General features: G+C 40.2%; 1 protein-coding gene across 5 annotated transcripts in view; it reads left to right on the top strand.

Annotated features, from left to right (window-relative positions):
• The first annotated feature begins 1891 nt into the window (after positions 1–1891).
• The window catches only part of ripor2 (RHO family interacting cell polarization regulator 2), a 67625-nt gene continuing 54886 nt past the window's right edge, over positions 1892–14630 (top strand). The window contains exon 1 of one of the 5 annotated variants that reach the window (XM_078267373.1): positions 1892–2022. In XM_078267373.1, the coding sequence (XP_078123499.1) occupies positions 1962–2022 (61 nt within the window). In that variant the 5' untranslated portion in view covers positions 1892–1961. Of the gene's footprint in view, positions 2023–7605; positions 7949–14630 lie in introns of those variants that run through there. The other 4 variants (XM_078267372.1, XM_078267374.1, XM_078267376.1 and 1 more) reach the window with 4 other exon arrangements.

The following is a 14630-nucleotide window of genomic DNA, read 5'->3' on the forward strand; positions in this document are numbered from 1 at the left end:
AAACTCAGGTATCGTATTGGAGCCAGTTTAAAAAATGTCATCAGCATGTAACATGTATTTCTTTGTTTTTATCTAACTGTGATGCATCATTATTTAATGTAAGGATTTGCATGAAATACCTATATTGCTGCTTTAGATGGTTTTTAATACACAAAGTCTCAGGAACAAATTGCTTTGTGATAAAAATGCAGATGTATGTAGGTCATATAAGGTTGGTGTAACTAGTACATTCTCATACTCCAGGGAGAACAGATTTGTAGTCACGCCAGATGTCATCATTCTGGATTGACTTGATGCAAAGCCAGACACAGTGAAAACACAGTCACATACACACATGCAGAGCTTCTTTAGTTGTTTTTTTTAGATGCCCTCATGCGTGATGATGAGCTGTCACTACAGTTTCCAGCCCAGCTCCCACTGCCCCTCGTCCTCTGATCATCGGGGCAGAAAGGCTACATGCGCAACACTTTCAGTGACCAGTTCTGTAATCCTCCGACGCTGAATAAATCCTCCACTCACGTCCTAACTGTGACACCCTTTAGGACTCCTGTGGCACATGTGCACTCTGTTGTACTCTCAGAGAAATACAACTGCAATAGGCACTTAATGTGATTTTACACACTATTGCCCAACCTTCCTTCCATGTCCCCACCCTATTTCTCAGAAGCTGTGTTGTGATATCCTCCCTTCCTGTTCACATGGACGAATTTGTTTAAATCTATATGCATTCCATCCCTGCCTGCTCATTCTATCTCTTGAATCCAGATGTTTGATTGTAAGTGTGTACATACCTGTTGACAACAGAAATAGTGCAACATGCCTCGTAGTTTGCAGCTCAAACAATAACAGTGAAGGTCATTTTGTTGGGTAATACTTCCCATTTAGAGTACATTGCATCAGTTGCCTGTGTTTTCTTGTTTTGAAAGTTGACTTCCCCATTGTAGCCAGCAGGTGTTGGCTCTAATGTATGCTGGAGGACACAGTGATGTGCTGGGCGGTGTGGGAGAGGAAACTGTGGTTTTCAGAGTTCTTGCCACGCTTTTGCCCCACCCTGCTGCAACCCTCCTCATCTGGCTTCTAGATCACCCTGACAGGAAAATGTCTCCCTGTCAAAACATAGTAGGCTACTAGATTATGCAATATTTAATGAACTGCTTGGGGCTGTGGGAAGATATTAACTGTCAGAAATATGCTCAGTCATAGTAAGGTGATTTGATGAAGTTAAAATAATAATGGTGGAAGACTCCCCTCTCAAAATTCTTGTCAAAGAGAATCTTGGTTTTGTATTGCAGTCTTGCGTTAGATCTACTTAGTCAGTCCTGATATTATAAGTCTGATTAGACTAAGCAATGTGTTTGTACAATATTGCAAACGTTAGCCTAAACTCTATTAGCATCCAGGACTGGCTTTCACATAGTGGATTATTTACACACAGTGGATGTGCTGGTCGTGCACATGGCTTTTTTTAACGTAAACCGTAACAACCTAATGTAGTAAGTTAATGATGTGCTCCTTGGCCCTGAAAGTGACGCTTGTTTACAACTGAACTGTAAGCTAGTTCGCCAGCCTGTTCAGAGATAAACAGATATAAGGCTGTGGTCTGCTGGTTCATTTGGTTGAGTGCTTTAGCTGTTATCTCTTCCCTTCAGGTGTAGCCGGCAGCAGCAGGGCACAACATGGCCACTGCCATCTCTGTGGTGCCAGTCTGCACAGCTGGCAGGGAGCGGCTGTATTGCTGCTATTGTCTGATGCCCTCAGTGCCCTCTGGGACAGAGACAGAAAGGCAAAGAGTAAATGAGCGAGAGAAAAGGATCCAATTGTGGAACAGAAAAAGACAAAATACAATAGCGACAGGGAGAGACAGGGAGAGAGCACAGAAGTAGAAATTGGTGACAGCACAAAAAGGAGTTGAAGGCTTCACATTGACAAGGAGGCATCTGCTGGGATTATTCTTTAACATAATGTACCGCAGAGTCAAGACATACAACCATATAAAGATGAAACGATATCAATATGCGTACAGTAGGTATATCTACCAGTTGTTCCTGCTTTTTATTAACATCCTTTTAACTTTTTTCTTGCATCTCACTATGCTGCCTACTGCACACTAAACCAGGCAGTATATTCAAACAATTACAGGCTGCCTGTTTGCCCAGGTGGTGTTTGCCTGAATAATGTAAGAGAAACTGCTAAGAATCTGTGAAGTTTGAACTAAAACCGTTTTAAATTCAGTACTGATTTGCAAGTTCCTACATTCTGATGCTCTCTTGTTTGCACAGACTTATTTTCTGATAAGACCTCTGACTTCAGGCATTCATGTTCAACCAACGGTTCACTGTGTTTGCTCAGTTTTATACAGCAGCTATAAGTTTTATTCATTATACCCATTCTTAGGTCTAAGATTTGGATAATTTGGGTTTTACCTGCTCGTTTTGGTGTAATTACGACCATCTCTCCTGTACTATTACTTCTTGGAGGAAAGTAGAATCAAAATCCAGTGTGTGATCTCCAGTCTGTTGTTTCTTCCAGTATGAACAGTTTGCACATACCTAGAAAAGTTGTGTGTGTGTGTGTGTGTGTGTGTGTGTGTGTGTGTGTGTGTGTGTCTACATGCATGAGTATGTGCAAGGTGGGCTACATTATGGCCATCCTCTGTCAGACACATGAATCCACAGGCGTCGCACACAAACACTAACTCACACATGTGCACCTCAAATGAGTCAGAGAGTGCCATGGCAAATTGGATTTACAACACACGCCCTCATTATTGTAACCAGGGTAACCAGGCGCCCCTTCACAATCATCCTATTTTGTCATCCTTCTTTGAAAGGAGAAAAAGAGGCAGAGGCCTGGGTGAAGGGAATGAGAGTTTTTTATTTTTTTTTAATTTACCCGTCTGTCTCTTTTTTTTCTGTCTATTTCACCCATACCTTTCTGTCATGCTTTGTCAGAGGAAGTCACACTGACATCAATCCGTTTTTCTAGTAGTTTTTCCATCTGTCTCCTCCTTAAACTTGCCCACTTGCTCGCCTCTCTGCGTATTTAATATCTCTGAGCAGACTGAGCCTGGGGTGACAATAATATGCTGTAACAACACATTACTCAAGTTCCCTAATTTGTTCGGGGTTCAAGTTCTGGAATCCGGTTTCCACAGGATTTATGAATTGGCTTTTTGTGTTGTAACAATATCCTGTTGCGTGATGGGTATATTTTCCACTCTTCATTTACACTTGAGATTTTTGTAGTTTCATGGCCTGTTTAATTGTTGCTTTATAAATACATATTCTGCAGTTCTGTATAGAAAGATGCTTTACACATGGATATAATTTGTTATTGTTTTGTTATTATATCAGCAAGTATTATGCATTGGCTTTAAATCTCACTTTTAAAATCTTCTGGTCTGTTTACTCAAGGGTGCAGCGGAGCTGTGGTCAGGTCATGAAAATAAAGTTTGTAATTTTTATTACTTAACTGCTTAATTATATTGTGTCTAAATAATTTAGATTATGTTTCATCTAAACTGATATAAATACAATTCTGGTGGTAAAATGCTGATAAATAAATCAATTTAATTAAATGAATAAATAAAAAATACTGGAATCAGCCTACTAAATATGTTATTTTTTAATTTTATAGTTTAAATGCCCCCAAGTTGCTAAAACCCCCAAATTTCTCCCCAAAACATCCAGGACATGAACTCAGTGGTCTCAATGGTAGCTGCAGCCCTGGAGTGCAACAGATTTAAATAACCTGCTGTGAACATTGATCATTTTCATGTATGAGTCAGTTGAGACACAAGCAAGTAAGCCTAACTCTTTTCTAAACCAGGGGATTTTACAAACTAATTAATAATAACTTTTGATCTTAAATCAGGGAAGAATATAAAAAGAGACATGCTATGAGTTGTGAAACTGTTCTTTTTAAATGTTTCCAAGCTAAGTTGCCATTTCTTTTATAATTCTGAAAAAAACTTTATTGAATATTTAGTTTACTCTGCTGTATGTTGAGATGCTCTGGTTTTACAAGTCTTCCAGCTACCCCAGAAAGGTTAACAGTAAATAATGTTAGCACATCTAAATGTTTGGGTTAATAATAGAAGAATACCATTGTCTGATGCTAATTACTTTCTCTAGTTCACTAGTATTTTATAGCCATTGTAGCATCTGTGCAAGGGGCTACATTCTTGCAAATTAGCTAGCACCATAGAATTAGCCTGGATGCTAATGAGTTGCTGCTTCCATGCTAATAACGGATATTTTAGTTCACAGTAACAGGCGGCACACTGATGCATAATATCAGGGCCAGAGGAGCGAGTGTGTAGGCGGCTGAAGCCGCCTATTCAGCCTCCTGGGATACTCATCATCTGGCTCGTTTCAGAGCTCCATTGTTTGACCCCATTCAAACAACACCATTGTACCGAACGGGTCTGATTGTGCTACTCTTTGCCATGCCGGAGTAAGTGTGTGTGTGTGTGTGTGTGTGTGTGTGTGTGTGTGTGTGTGTGTGTGTGTGTGTGTGTGTGTGTGTGTGTGTGGCGGCATTGTGTGTTGCATCCCAGCAGCATGCGTTTGCATTTCCCGAGGCAGAAGGTTTACTCTGCTAGTGACAACAATGTACCCAGTCATTGAAATGCAGCAGGGCAAATGCAGCCCAAACGTGACCCCGTTTTCTGGCACTGCTGCCTGTAAAGTAGCTCATAGTCAGAAGCTGCTGCTGAGAGAGAGAACAAAGTTGTTGAAACGTCTGAATGCCTGGACTTTTCATAACTGCAATTTTCCATTTACATTTTTTGCTTAGAATAACTCTGAGTTTAATATCAGAAATGTGTTGCACATAAATCATGATATTCACCAGAACATGATGATTATAGCAGTGAACAGATGGGAGTGGGACGTATCTGCATAGGACAGTGGGCTTTGCTTTGCATGTGTCAGTATTCTGTGTGTTTTTTCTGTTTACTGGCCTGCATGACCAGTGATTCTCCATTTCCCGCATTATGTTTCTAGGATCAGAGCACCAAGTCAAAAATATTCTGTCTATTGTGAACCACCATATTGGTTAGAGAACATAAACCACAACTGTTTAACCACATCCTGATTTAATCAGACACAGCTCTGGCTGTTTAGTTTGACAGCTACAACTATCAAATTTAAATTCAGTGTTTGCAAGTAGTTCATGTGGTTCTTTTGCATCTTCATGGTTCTTGATTGTTTTGTTATGCAGTTTATTTCACCACTTTCTGTAATTTCCTGTTGCTGCTGGGAAAGTTACTCCTTCACTTTGATCAAAAAGTTTGTACTTGCGTGATTTCCTATATAGCTTTTGCACTCTAAAACCTGAAAGTTGTTCCTTCACTGATTTTAAGATGCATGTGCGGTTCTCTGCCACGTCTCATTTGTAAACATCGCTGTATACCCCACAAGTTACTTTCAGTGACATGTTCTTCATATGTATTCAGACCCCACATCCCACCTCCTGATAAATGTGTGTCTGAATTGTCTGGACTAGCCTCAGTGAAAATGACTTTGTCTCCAGGTCTGTTCCCTTGAGCTTTGGCCTTAAAGGGAGGCGGTGGCAAGGGAGAAGGAGTCTAAAGGAAAAGTGATAATGAATTGACTTGAAGCCTAGTTTCTATTTTGGTTGGGAATTGGTTTGTGTAAATGGGGTGTGAGTCAGAGAAACTGCACAGTAAAGACAAATGGAGGCACGGTGTGAGACAGAGAAAGAAATTCTGTCTCTAGCTGCTTTTTTGACTTTTTTCAACTTAGAATAAATTAAAGGTCAAAAAGAGACAAGACTGCATGCTCCCAGTAATTTGGGACTGAACATGAAGTGCTTGAGAGGTACTGGTAAGGGGCCTTCTGGGGATGGTGCAAAATTCTTAAAAAGCTGGATGGAAACTATTTCGCCCTGCCGATGACTGGCTGGAATTACATTATTCATTATACATGACACGCATTTGGAGTCAGTTTAGTTCACTAGATGCACCCAGTTTGCTTTGGGTGTCCAGATGTACCAAACATGTCTCAGTGACTGAGCTACAATGGCTGAAGCTGAAGCTGTGGTCATTATATGTCCAAGGTATATGCAACGTTGTCACAAGAGCATTTTTGCCAAGCTGGTGGCATGGCTCGAGTGATGGCAGTGTCATGTGTGAAACGTGTTGATTGTCATGAAAAGTCATTCGTTCATATATCCGGTTTTGATTTGGCCAATACTTTAGTTTATAAATGCAAAACTGATGACATTCCCATCAGCCTCAGTTGTACTTTGTGTTTAGTGCAAATTAGCAAATGTTAGCTCTCAACAATACAGTAAACATAGTAAACATTATACATGCGTGTGTTAGCATTGTCATGATGACAATTACTTTGTGTGCAATATCAATGTATACTAAACTTTGCAATATTTTCTATGTGCAATACTGTGAATTCAATCATTCAGTCTGTCTGCTTAGTATATTCAGCTCTTTACTGTTTACTGCTTTTTTACTGTTTACTTATTTATCATAGCTTGCATTTTAACTGATGCCTCTTGTTAACCTTACACGTCTCCTTTGCTGCTGTAGCAGTGCAAATGTCTCCGCTGTCGGACGAATAAAGGATTATCTTATCTTATCCTATCTGTCATTGTGAGCATTTTAGCATTTAGCTCTAGGCACCACTGTGCGTACAGCTTCACAGTACATCGTACAAGACACGCAAGAGATTTGTCTTTTCTGGAAACCATCTTTGTTTGGCTGAACAGAAGACTTGCAGCTTGGGAAACCTGTTAAATAATCTACTCTATTGTGCAGCAGGTGGAATAGTTCCTTCCAGCTGGATAGAAGAGTTTTTGAGGATTCTGGAAATATCTTAAAAACGGCAGCATATGGCGTCAAACAACCTGCAATGTTGAAAATTTGGCTCATATTTATGTTTCGAAAACACAGATGCTTAGTGTTGCTCTGTGACTCAAACATCATCATCAATGCTGAAGTCCCAAATGTAAAAGCTATGATTATAAGAGAGGTATAAACAGAACCTCCCACATTGTCTGAATCTGTCTTCTTCAGAGCAGGTGTGTGTGTGTGTGTGTGTGTGTGTGTGTGTGTGTGTGTGTGTGTGTGTGTGTGTGTGTGTGTGTGTGTGTGTTCGCTGCGTCCGCATCACTATGGAGACTTTTTGCAGCAGCAGATGACAGCAGACGTTATCAGCTCTGCTGAGGCCCACTCGATGTGGGCCAAGTGAAAAAATAGAGACAGAGCCATCAGTGTGGTCCCGTGATTCCTAGTGAGCAGTGACGGAATGGCAAGTAGAGCCACATATCACACACACCATGTCACGTACACACACAAACACACATTTTTACACCCTTTTTGCATGTCCTTGTTGGCTCAAAATACAGAATCTAATTATTCCTGGTAATCACCAGCCACTCAAGCTGACTCATTGTAGAGCGTCATACTGTGCATATGGACACACACACACACGTGAACACACCACTGACCCTCCCCTTACAGTACACACACACATGCGCACACTTACTCATACAAGTGCTCTCGAAAAAGCACACTCTCACTTCAGCTTTGCACAGGATGTTATGAAATCAGCACTGTTGCTGAAACTTAGTGAAGGTTAATGGGCGTCCTCTCTCTCACCCACACACACACACACACACACACACACACACACACATTCTCGTGCAGACAGCTGAATCTTAGTTCAGTCCTCTGTGCTACTCGAGCAAGGAGCCTGCCGGTGATCACACTGTTGCCTGAAGCGAAGAGGCCAAGCCGGCATTGATTCAATTTTACAGCCCAGTCACTCTCTCTGACGCTCCGATTAGTCAGCCGAGGGAGAGAAGAGAAGAAGAAGAAAAGGAATAGTGATGGCTATGACCGACATTGCAGAAGACGACCTGGATGAGATGATGCGCGAAGAAGCGGAGGATGTCTTCTATGATGACGGTAAGGCTTGCCAAGGGTCAGTTGTCAGGAGTGAAAGCAGGTGAGGGTTTACAGGTGGGCTGCAGGGCTGGTTGAGGAACACAGCCAAGTCAGACTGGTCTGTTGGTGACTTGTGGTTGTGATCAGGGTTAAGAAAAGGGCAACATGGTGGTTGAAGTGTGGCCCAGAGGGATCTCTTTAGCTGTGTAGGTGGGGTTGTTTGTTGCATGGTTGAGTAGGCCCTGATACACACTGATGCTTTTAGGTTACTACACAAAATTGATTTATAAAGAGAAAGAAAAGTGTCAGTAATGTCACCAGTTAAAGTCATATTCAGTAGTTGCAATGATTGTAATAATTAGTGAGTGTAATGAATCCTTGACTAATGAGAACTCCATGCTTTCTCTCTCCAGTTCCCATTTGCAGGAACTCTGTGTAGTTTGGTTATTGATTTTTCAACTTTTACCCTTTTTAGAAAGCAAAGAGCAGCCATGCCCTCTGCAGTGTGGGCGTTCTTGTATAACAGGCAAATGTTTTAAGCAAGCATTATGCACCACAAGAAAATCTTTTCAACATGCACTTTGTGTGAGTGTTATTTTTTATTTTAAAACCAGCTGTAATCATAACCTACGCTCAGTTGGATCCTGAATGAGTGATGAGCAGTAAAGTGACAGCAGGACCTGCATGGTGATCATTCAGAGGTAGAAGAGAAGGTTGTATAATAATTGACTACTGTTCAATATTTTTGCAGCCATTAAAATAGTTTTTTAAAGTAGTTTTTTTAAAGATAGTTTTTGGGGCATTTTTAGGCCTTTATTCGACAGGACAGCTGAAGACATGAAAGGGGAGCGAGAGGGGGAATGACATGCAGCAAAGGGCCGCAGATCGTAGTTGAACCCAGGCCGCTGCGTCGAGGAGTGAACCTCTATATATATGCACCCGCTCTACTAACTGTGCTATCCGGGCGCCCAAAATAGTTATCTCTGACCAGAATTATGGCACCAGCATTATGGATAATGATGCTTCATAGATTGGCTCAGCACTTGCGTATGTCACTGTGTATCAGTATATTGCTTTTTGTGATAAAGAGTACTGTACCGATTTAGCATTGCACTTTTATAATGTTGCTGGATTCACGATGGACAGTTAAAAAATGTGTGCAGCAGAATCAGAGATATTTATTTTTTAATTCCAACTGGTGCAAACTGTAACTTTTACACTTCGTATTTTGTTTTTCACGGTGTTAATTACTGAGCTTTAAAGTTCTGATGGGCAGATTTTGTTATGATTTGACAAAGCCAGGCTAGCTGTTTTCCTCTGTTTCCATTACCTATGCTAAGCTAAGCTAACAGGCTGCTGGCTGTAGCCATATATTAAACTGACTAAAGTGGTATTGATCATCTCATCTAACTCTCTCACACCAGTTGCAAAACAGTTGATTACACTTATTTTAAACCATATTCACAACACAAAAACATGCTCAGACCTAAGTGCTCTGCCATGTAGGCTATTATCTTTTAATTGCACAGAAACTGCTTACACTGTACACATTAACACTCATATATTTATACATTTAAAGACATATTTAAACTCCATACAGGCTCTAAGTGATCTGCAGCAGCTCCACTGATGATGAGTGGACAGTGAGCAGGAGGATATTCCCAGATATTGTATAATTTGGTGTGTAATAAATGTTAATGCAGCTACTGACCCACTTCTGTCTGAGCTATACCGATGGTAATGTGACGTTCCCTTTGAACAACACAGCCAGGAGGTACGCAGCCAGATGACTCTCTGCAACAAACCAGCCAGTCACAGCGCACAGATTCATGTAGCAGTTGGCCAGCAGGCATCAGTGTGTTTATTTGCAGAAACAGCTGAAGGTTGCAGGATATGCATCACTTATATTTTCTGTTCTAATTAGCTTTTTGGGTTAGTGATGGAAATTATGCAATTCAAGTGTTTCAATTGTATTGGTGCTAAATGCAAATGTACTACCACTGACCTATTTTCTTTGTAAATTATTTGTTTCATTATTAGTAGTGGATTTGCAAATCTTTGAGCTTTTCTACCCATAAAATTAGAATTTGGTGTAAAATGAAGTGTGAGGTGTGTGTGTGATTTTGCTACATCATTGCTGTCTGCTTTCTACATAAGAGTCTTATGTAGTGTAGTTTCCAACGTAGGGGTCTGAACCCCACAAGGGGTCACAAGATAAATCTAAAGGGGTGGCCAGATGATTACAGAGGCAGGAAATACATACATTTACTATAATTTTTTGGGTTTTCTGCTGCAGATGTGCGTTGCCCTTAAGAGTCTACGGCTTTACCTGAGTCTTTTTCTTTTCATGCCACTTTCTACTTCTACTCCGCTACATTTCGGAGAGAAATATTGTACTTTTTATTCCACTATATTAATCTGACATCTTTAGTTACTAGTTACTTTACAAATTAAGATGTTTCCACAAAAAAACATGTAGTTTATAAAATACAATGTTTTATTATAAATTAAGCTACCCAGCAATATATAGACCTACAAGTCCAGCTGAAATGATTAGCCGATTAAACACTTAGTTGATTAACAGAACTGTTTGGATCGTTTCCGGTTTCTAAAATGTGAGGATTTTTCGGCATTGAGTACTTTTAGTTTTAATTCTTTAAGTACATTTTTCTGATGGTACTTACATACTTTTACTTAAGTAACATTTTCAATGCAGGACTTTTACTTGTAACAGAGTATTTTTACAGTGTGGTATTAGTACTTTTACTTAAGTAAAGGATCTGAATACTTCTTCCACCACTGGTTGAAATATGTCACTCAAAACCACAAAAGTCAATCTCATGTTGTATCTGCAACAATTACATTTCAAATGTTGTGCCAATCAATATTATAGATGTTCTTTCACTGGATAAGTGAAAACTGTGTCCTGTTGGTGGTGCTAGATGAAAAGTCAGGGGCTCACTAATGACACCATAAATATGAGTACTATAATATTTCATGGCAATCCGTCCAAAGGTTGCTGAGATATTTCAGTTTGGACAAAAGTGGAGGACCGGCTAATATTGCCATTTCTATAGAACCACTGAGCACCACTGATCTTATGTGATGTAATAATGTATTTGATGGTGTTGGCAATGTGGAAATATCTGTAAAATGCATGAAATAAAATAATAAGTGAAAGATGAAGACAATAGGTCATAAAGCAAGTAACAGACATCCCACGTTGAATTACTACAACTACAAGCTTAACCAACATGTGGCATTGACTTCAGAGTTACGGTTATAAAAATGGAGTGTATCAGATGTCTTTGCTGTCATCTCTGCACTCCCAGAGACAATAGGTTGTATTTGGCATGGATACTCTAGCTTGTCGTTCTTTTGCTGCTGTGCTGCAAACTGAATTATGACTAAAGGAGCACTTCTTTTAGCCCAGCAGCAGAGATGTCAGAGTGCCTGAACACAAGCACACTTTCTCCCTCCCTTTTCCTGCCTTTCCTCCTCACACACACTCTCAGTGAGTCCCGTTCAGGTCGCATGAATTAGCAAAGAGCTGCTGTTAACTCTGCTTAATGGGAACAATGTGTTTTAGCTTCACCCCCGCCAGCCTCAGTTAGTGCGCCCTCTTTTAAGTCAAAGCAGAAATCAGTTAAAAAGCAGTTGAAAGTTGGGGCACATGTTGACCAGGTAACTTATTTTAAAATGTGGTCAAAGCATACATATACACATTTCACCACAGGGGTCTGAGTATACCTACGTAGATAGTCAGTAAATAGTAGATATGGTGATTTGTGTCTGGATTAATGGGGCTGTTCACCCAGAATACAAAATAAAACAAAGATTTTCTGTTGAAAAAAGCAACTTTGAATAACATGCGACTAGAAAGGATACATGTTGTATGACAACGGGATGGTAGTACAAATTCTCCCCTGCAAAATGACCTGAATGATTCCATTCAGATCTTACAGAAGCTACAGCCAGCCAGAGCCATGAAGTGGTTTTACTGTACACACACAAACACAGTGATGCTTTCTTCCCTTGTTATCACACTTTACCATACACATGCACATAATTATCAGGAAAAAAAAATGGCTTCACTAAATGAAAAAAATACATCAGTAAAAGTGCACAGCAGCTTCATTGAGACCAAAATAAACACAATGGTCTCTTTAACTTCTTCCTCCTTATGAGTAATTCAAAGGGCCTGATTTTGCTCTGCTACTCTACTCATGTGGTTGGCAGTGGAGTGGCAAACAGTGTGCAAAAGCAAAGTACAGAAGAGTAGTGTGTCCCCAAGGAAAGCCGCAGTAGTTGGGCTCTAATGGCAGTAAAAATATAGTTGAGTATGAGATCGATGGTGCCGTGGTTGAAATGAAGCCTTACTGTTTGGTGTCTAAATAAACCTGTGTTTGACTAACTGGGTCGGGTCAGAAAGCATGACGGAGCTGTCCTCAGTCACCAGTGAATAGCTTGTAAAAAAGCACTCAATTACATTTACGCTCAAGAACCACATAGGAAATAACTTTTCCTTTGACTTTTAAACATGTTGTATGTTGCTGCTTTGCAGTTGTATGTGTGTTAAGAACTTAATCCCTGTCATTTAATACAGTTGTGACTTAGTGAAGAGTTTATCTGCTCTGATGCAGAATTGTTTCAGATTGTTCCTGTTTCTTGTGCAATAGGATGCATTTCCACTCCTACTCTGACTACTAATTACATGACAAAACCACTAATTGCTGGGAACAACAGCTATTGTTTGTTTTTGTTTTTTTAGTTTGTTTATTAAACCTTATTCTGGCACAATGGCATGTCAGTCACTCAGATTTTATGGGAGTTTTCCATTCAGCCCAAGTTCATCCACAAATTTCTTTTAGAATTTCTTAATTCCAATGATGACGTTTTGGTTATTAAACAAATCCTGAGGGGAGGGGTCTTTGCAATGGAGTGAGGTGACACTACACCTGAATGGAGTTAAGCTTTGATGTATTTTCACCTGTGCTATTTAAGGCTTTGCACCAGATTTTGCCAAAGGGCTTTTCTTTCATGTTCTCAGCTAAACAACACCTAAGGAGGGAACAAATCAACAATCTAAAGGCATGACACAACATGCAGGCTTATTTTAAAGCAAGCATGCCACAAACACAACGTTTAGGTCTCATTTACACACTACAGGAGCTTTTCTCACAACAAGTGGTGGATGTAGAAGGGCAGCATTCCTCTGGTAATCTAAGAAACAAGAGACACTAATACATAGAAAAGGTACCTAGGCTAACTGAGCCACATAATGTTTTTGCAAAATATGAAGTTTAATGTTTGTAGAGAGAAGTGGAAGCTTTGGTATTCAGTTCGGTCAGTCAGCCACACTCAACTGTCGTATCTGTTGAGGAGTAACATAAACAGGATGAAGTTTTTTATCTGGGTCATCTGAGGCAGAGTTTTGTTTGATTTAATTATCATTATTTAATTTAATTGATTAATGTCCATTTTTACTCAAGGCAGTGTGTCCATATCAGTATGTCCTTCATTAGAATAATTAACTTACAATACCTTTCTATCCAAGCATGTATCTTTTCGCATTTAGCCATGATCAAGCTAACTTATCGCACTCTCTCTGCTGCAGAGCACTGGTATCGGTGCTGGAGTGTTGCAATCTGACTGGGAAATAATTTGATCAGTCTGTCAAGTTTTTATCAAAATTTAGTGGGTGATAATATCATTCGGTGGAAGTGCATATCTGAGCTGCAGTGGACATATAGGGCAGGAGGGGTAGCGTTAGAGCCAAAGAGGTCAGTGCTAGAGGTTGGAAAATGATCTAAAACGGACTTGATCTACTTGCCCTACTATAAAACACGCACAAACACACACACACACACACACACACACACACGCACATGTACTGATTCACTTCTCTGCAACCTCGCACACACACAGGCATTGTCTTCTTGTCTTCCATCCTCAACATACACACACTGGCAGTCCACCCACACATACTGTCTGTCCATAGATGTTGTCTCTGTCCACAGCGATGCAACACACTGAAGAACAGGACAATACTGTAGTTTGTGCGTCAGTGGTCGCTCTGTGTTGCGAATAGCTCTGACCTGAGGGGACCTATACTGTAGCTGGAATATTACGACTCCAGATCTCCCTCTTCCTGCTTATGACAGTTGGCTCCACTGACCTACTTTAGCCAAAAGACTCAAACAATTATTATTTTCTGCAGTTTTCTATGACAGAGGAGAGAAGGAATTAAAGAGAGGAAAACATTATTTGCATTTTGGGACTTAAGGTGAATTTTTAATTGTGCAAGAAATGTTTCTTTGTCTCAGCCGTAAGTGTAACCTTGTCTCAGTTTTTTGGGTCACAAACGTTTAGTTGTGGCTTATAAGATGGCAGTTTCACTGTACTGCTAACCTTTTCTTTACAGTTCCCATGTGGTTACTATGACAATATGTGCTGCGGGCAACACTGGGCGTGCAGGGTTTACACTTAGTGGTTTGGAACCTTTCTAGCAATGAGGTAATTCTGTTTAAAACAAGAAATGTAACAGACCACCCATGACTCTTCACAGAGGGGTAACCTGCTAAAAGTTTGGAGATCAAGTTTGGCTCCTTATTGGGCAGCTAGTCACAAGTGTAATGCTGCTACACAAATTATTTTTCACTTTCGTTAACATTGCAAAATAGGGTGTTTTGTGCTGCATTCA

This window comes from Sander vitreus, chromosome 14 (assembly GCF_031162955.1).
Source record: "Sander vitreus isolate 19-12246 chromosome 14, sanVit1, whole genome shotgun sequence".
In the NCBI taxonomy this organism is placed as follows: Eukaryota; Metazoa; Chordata; class Actinopteri; order Perciformes; family Percidae; genus Sander; species Sander vitreus.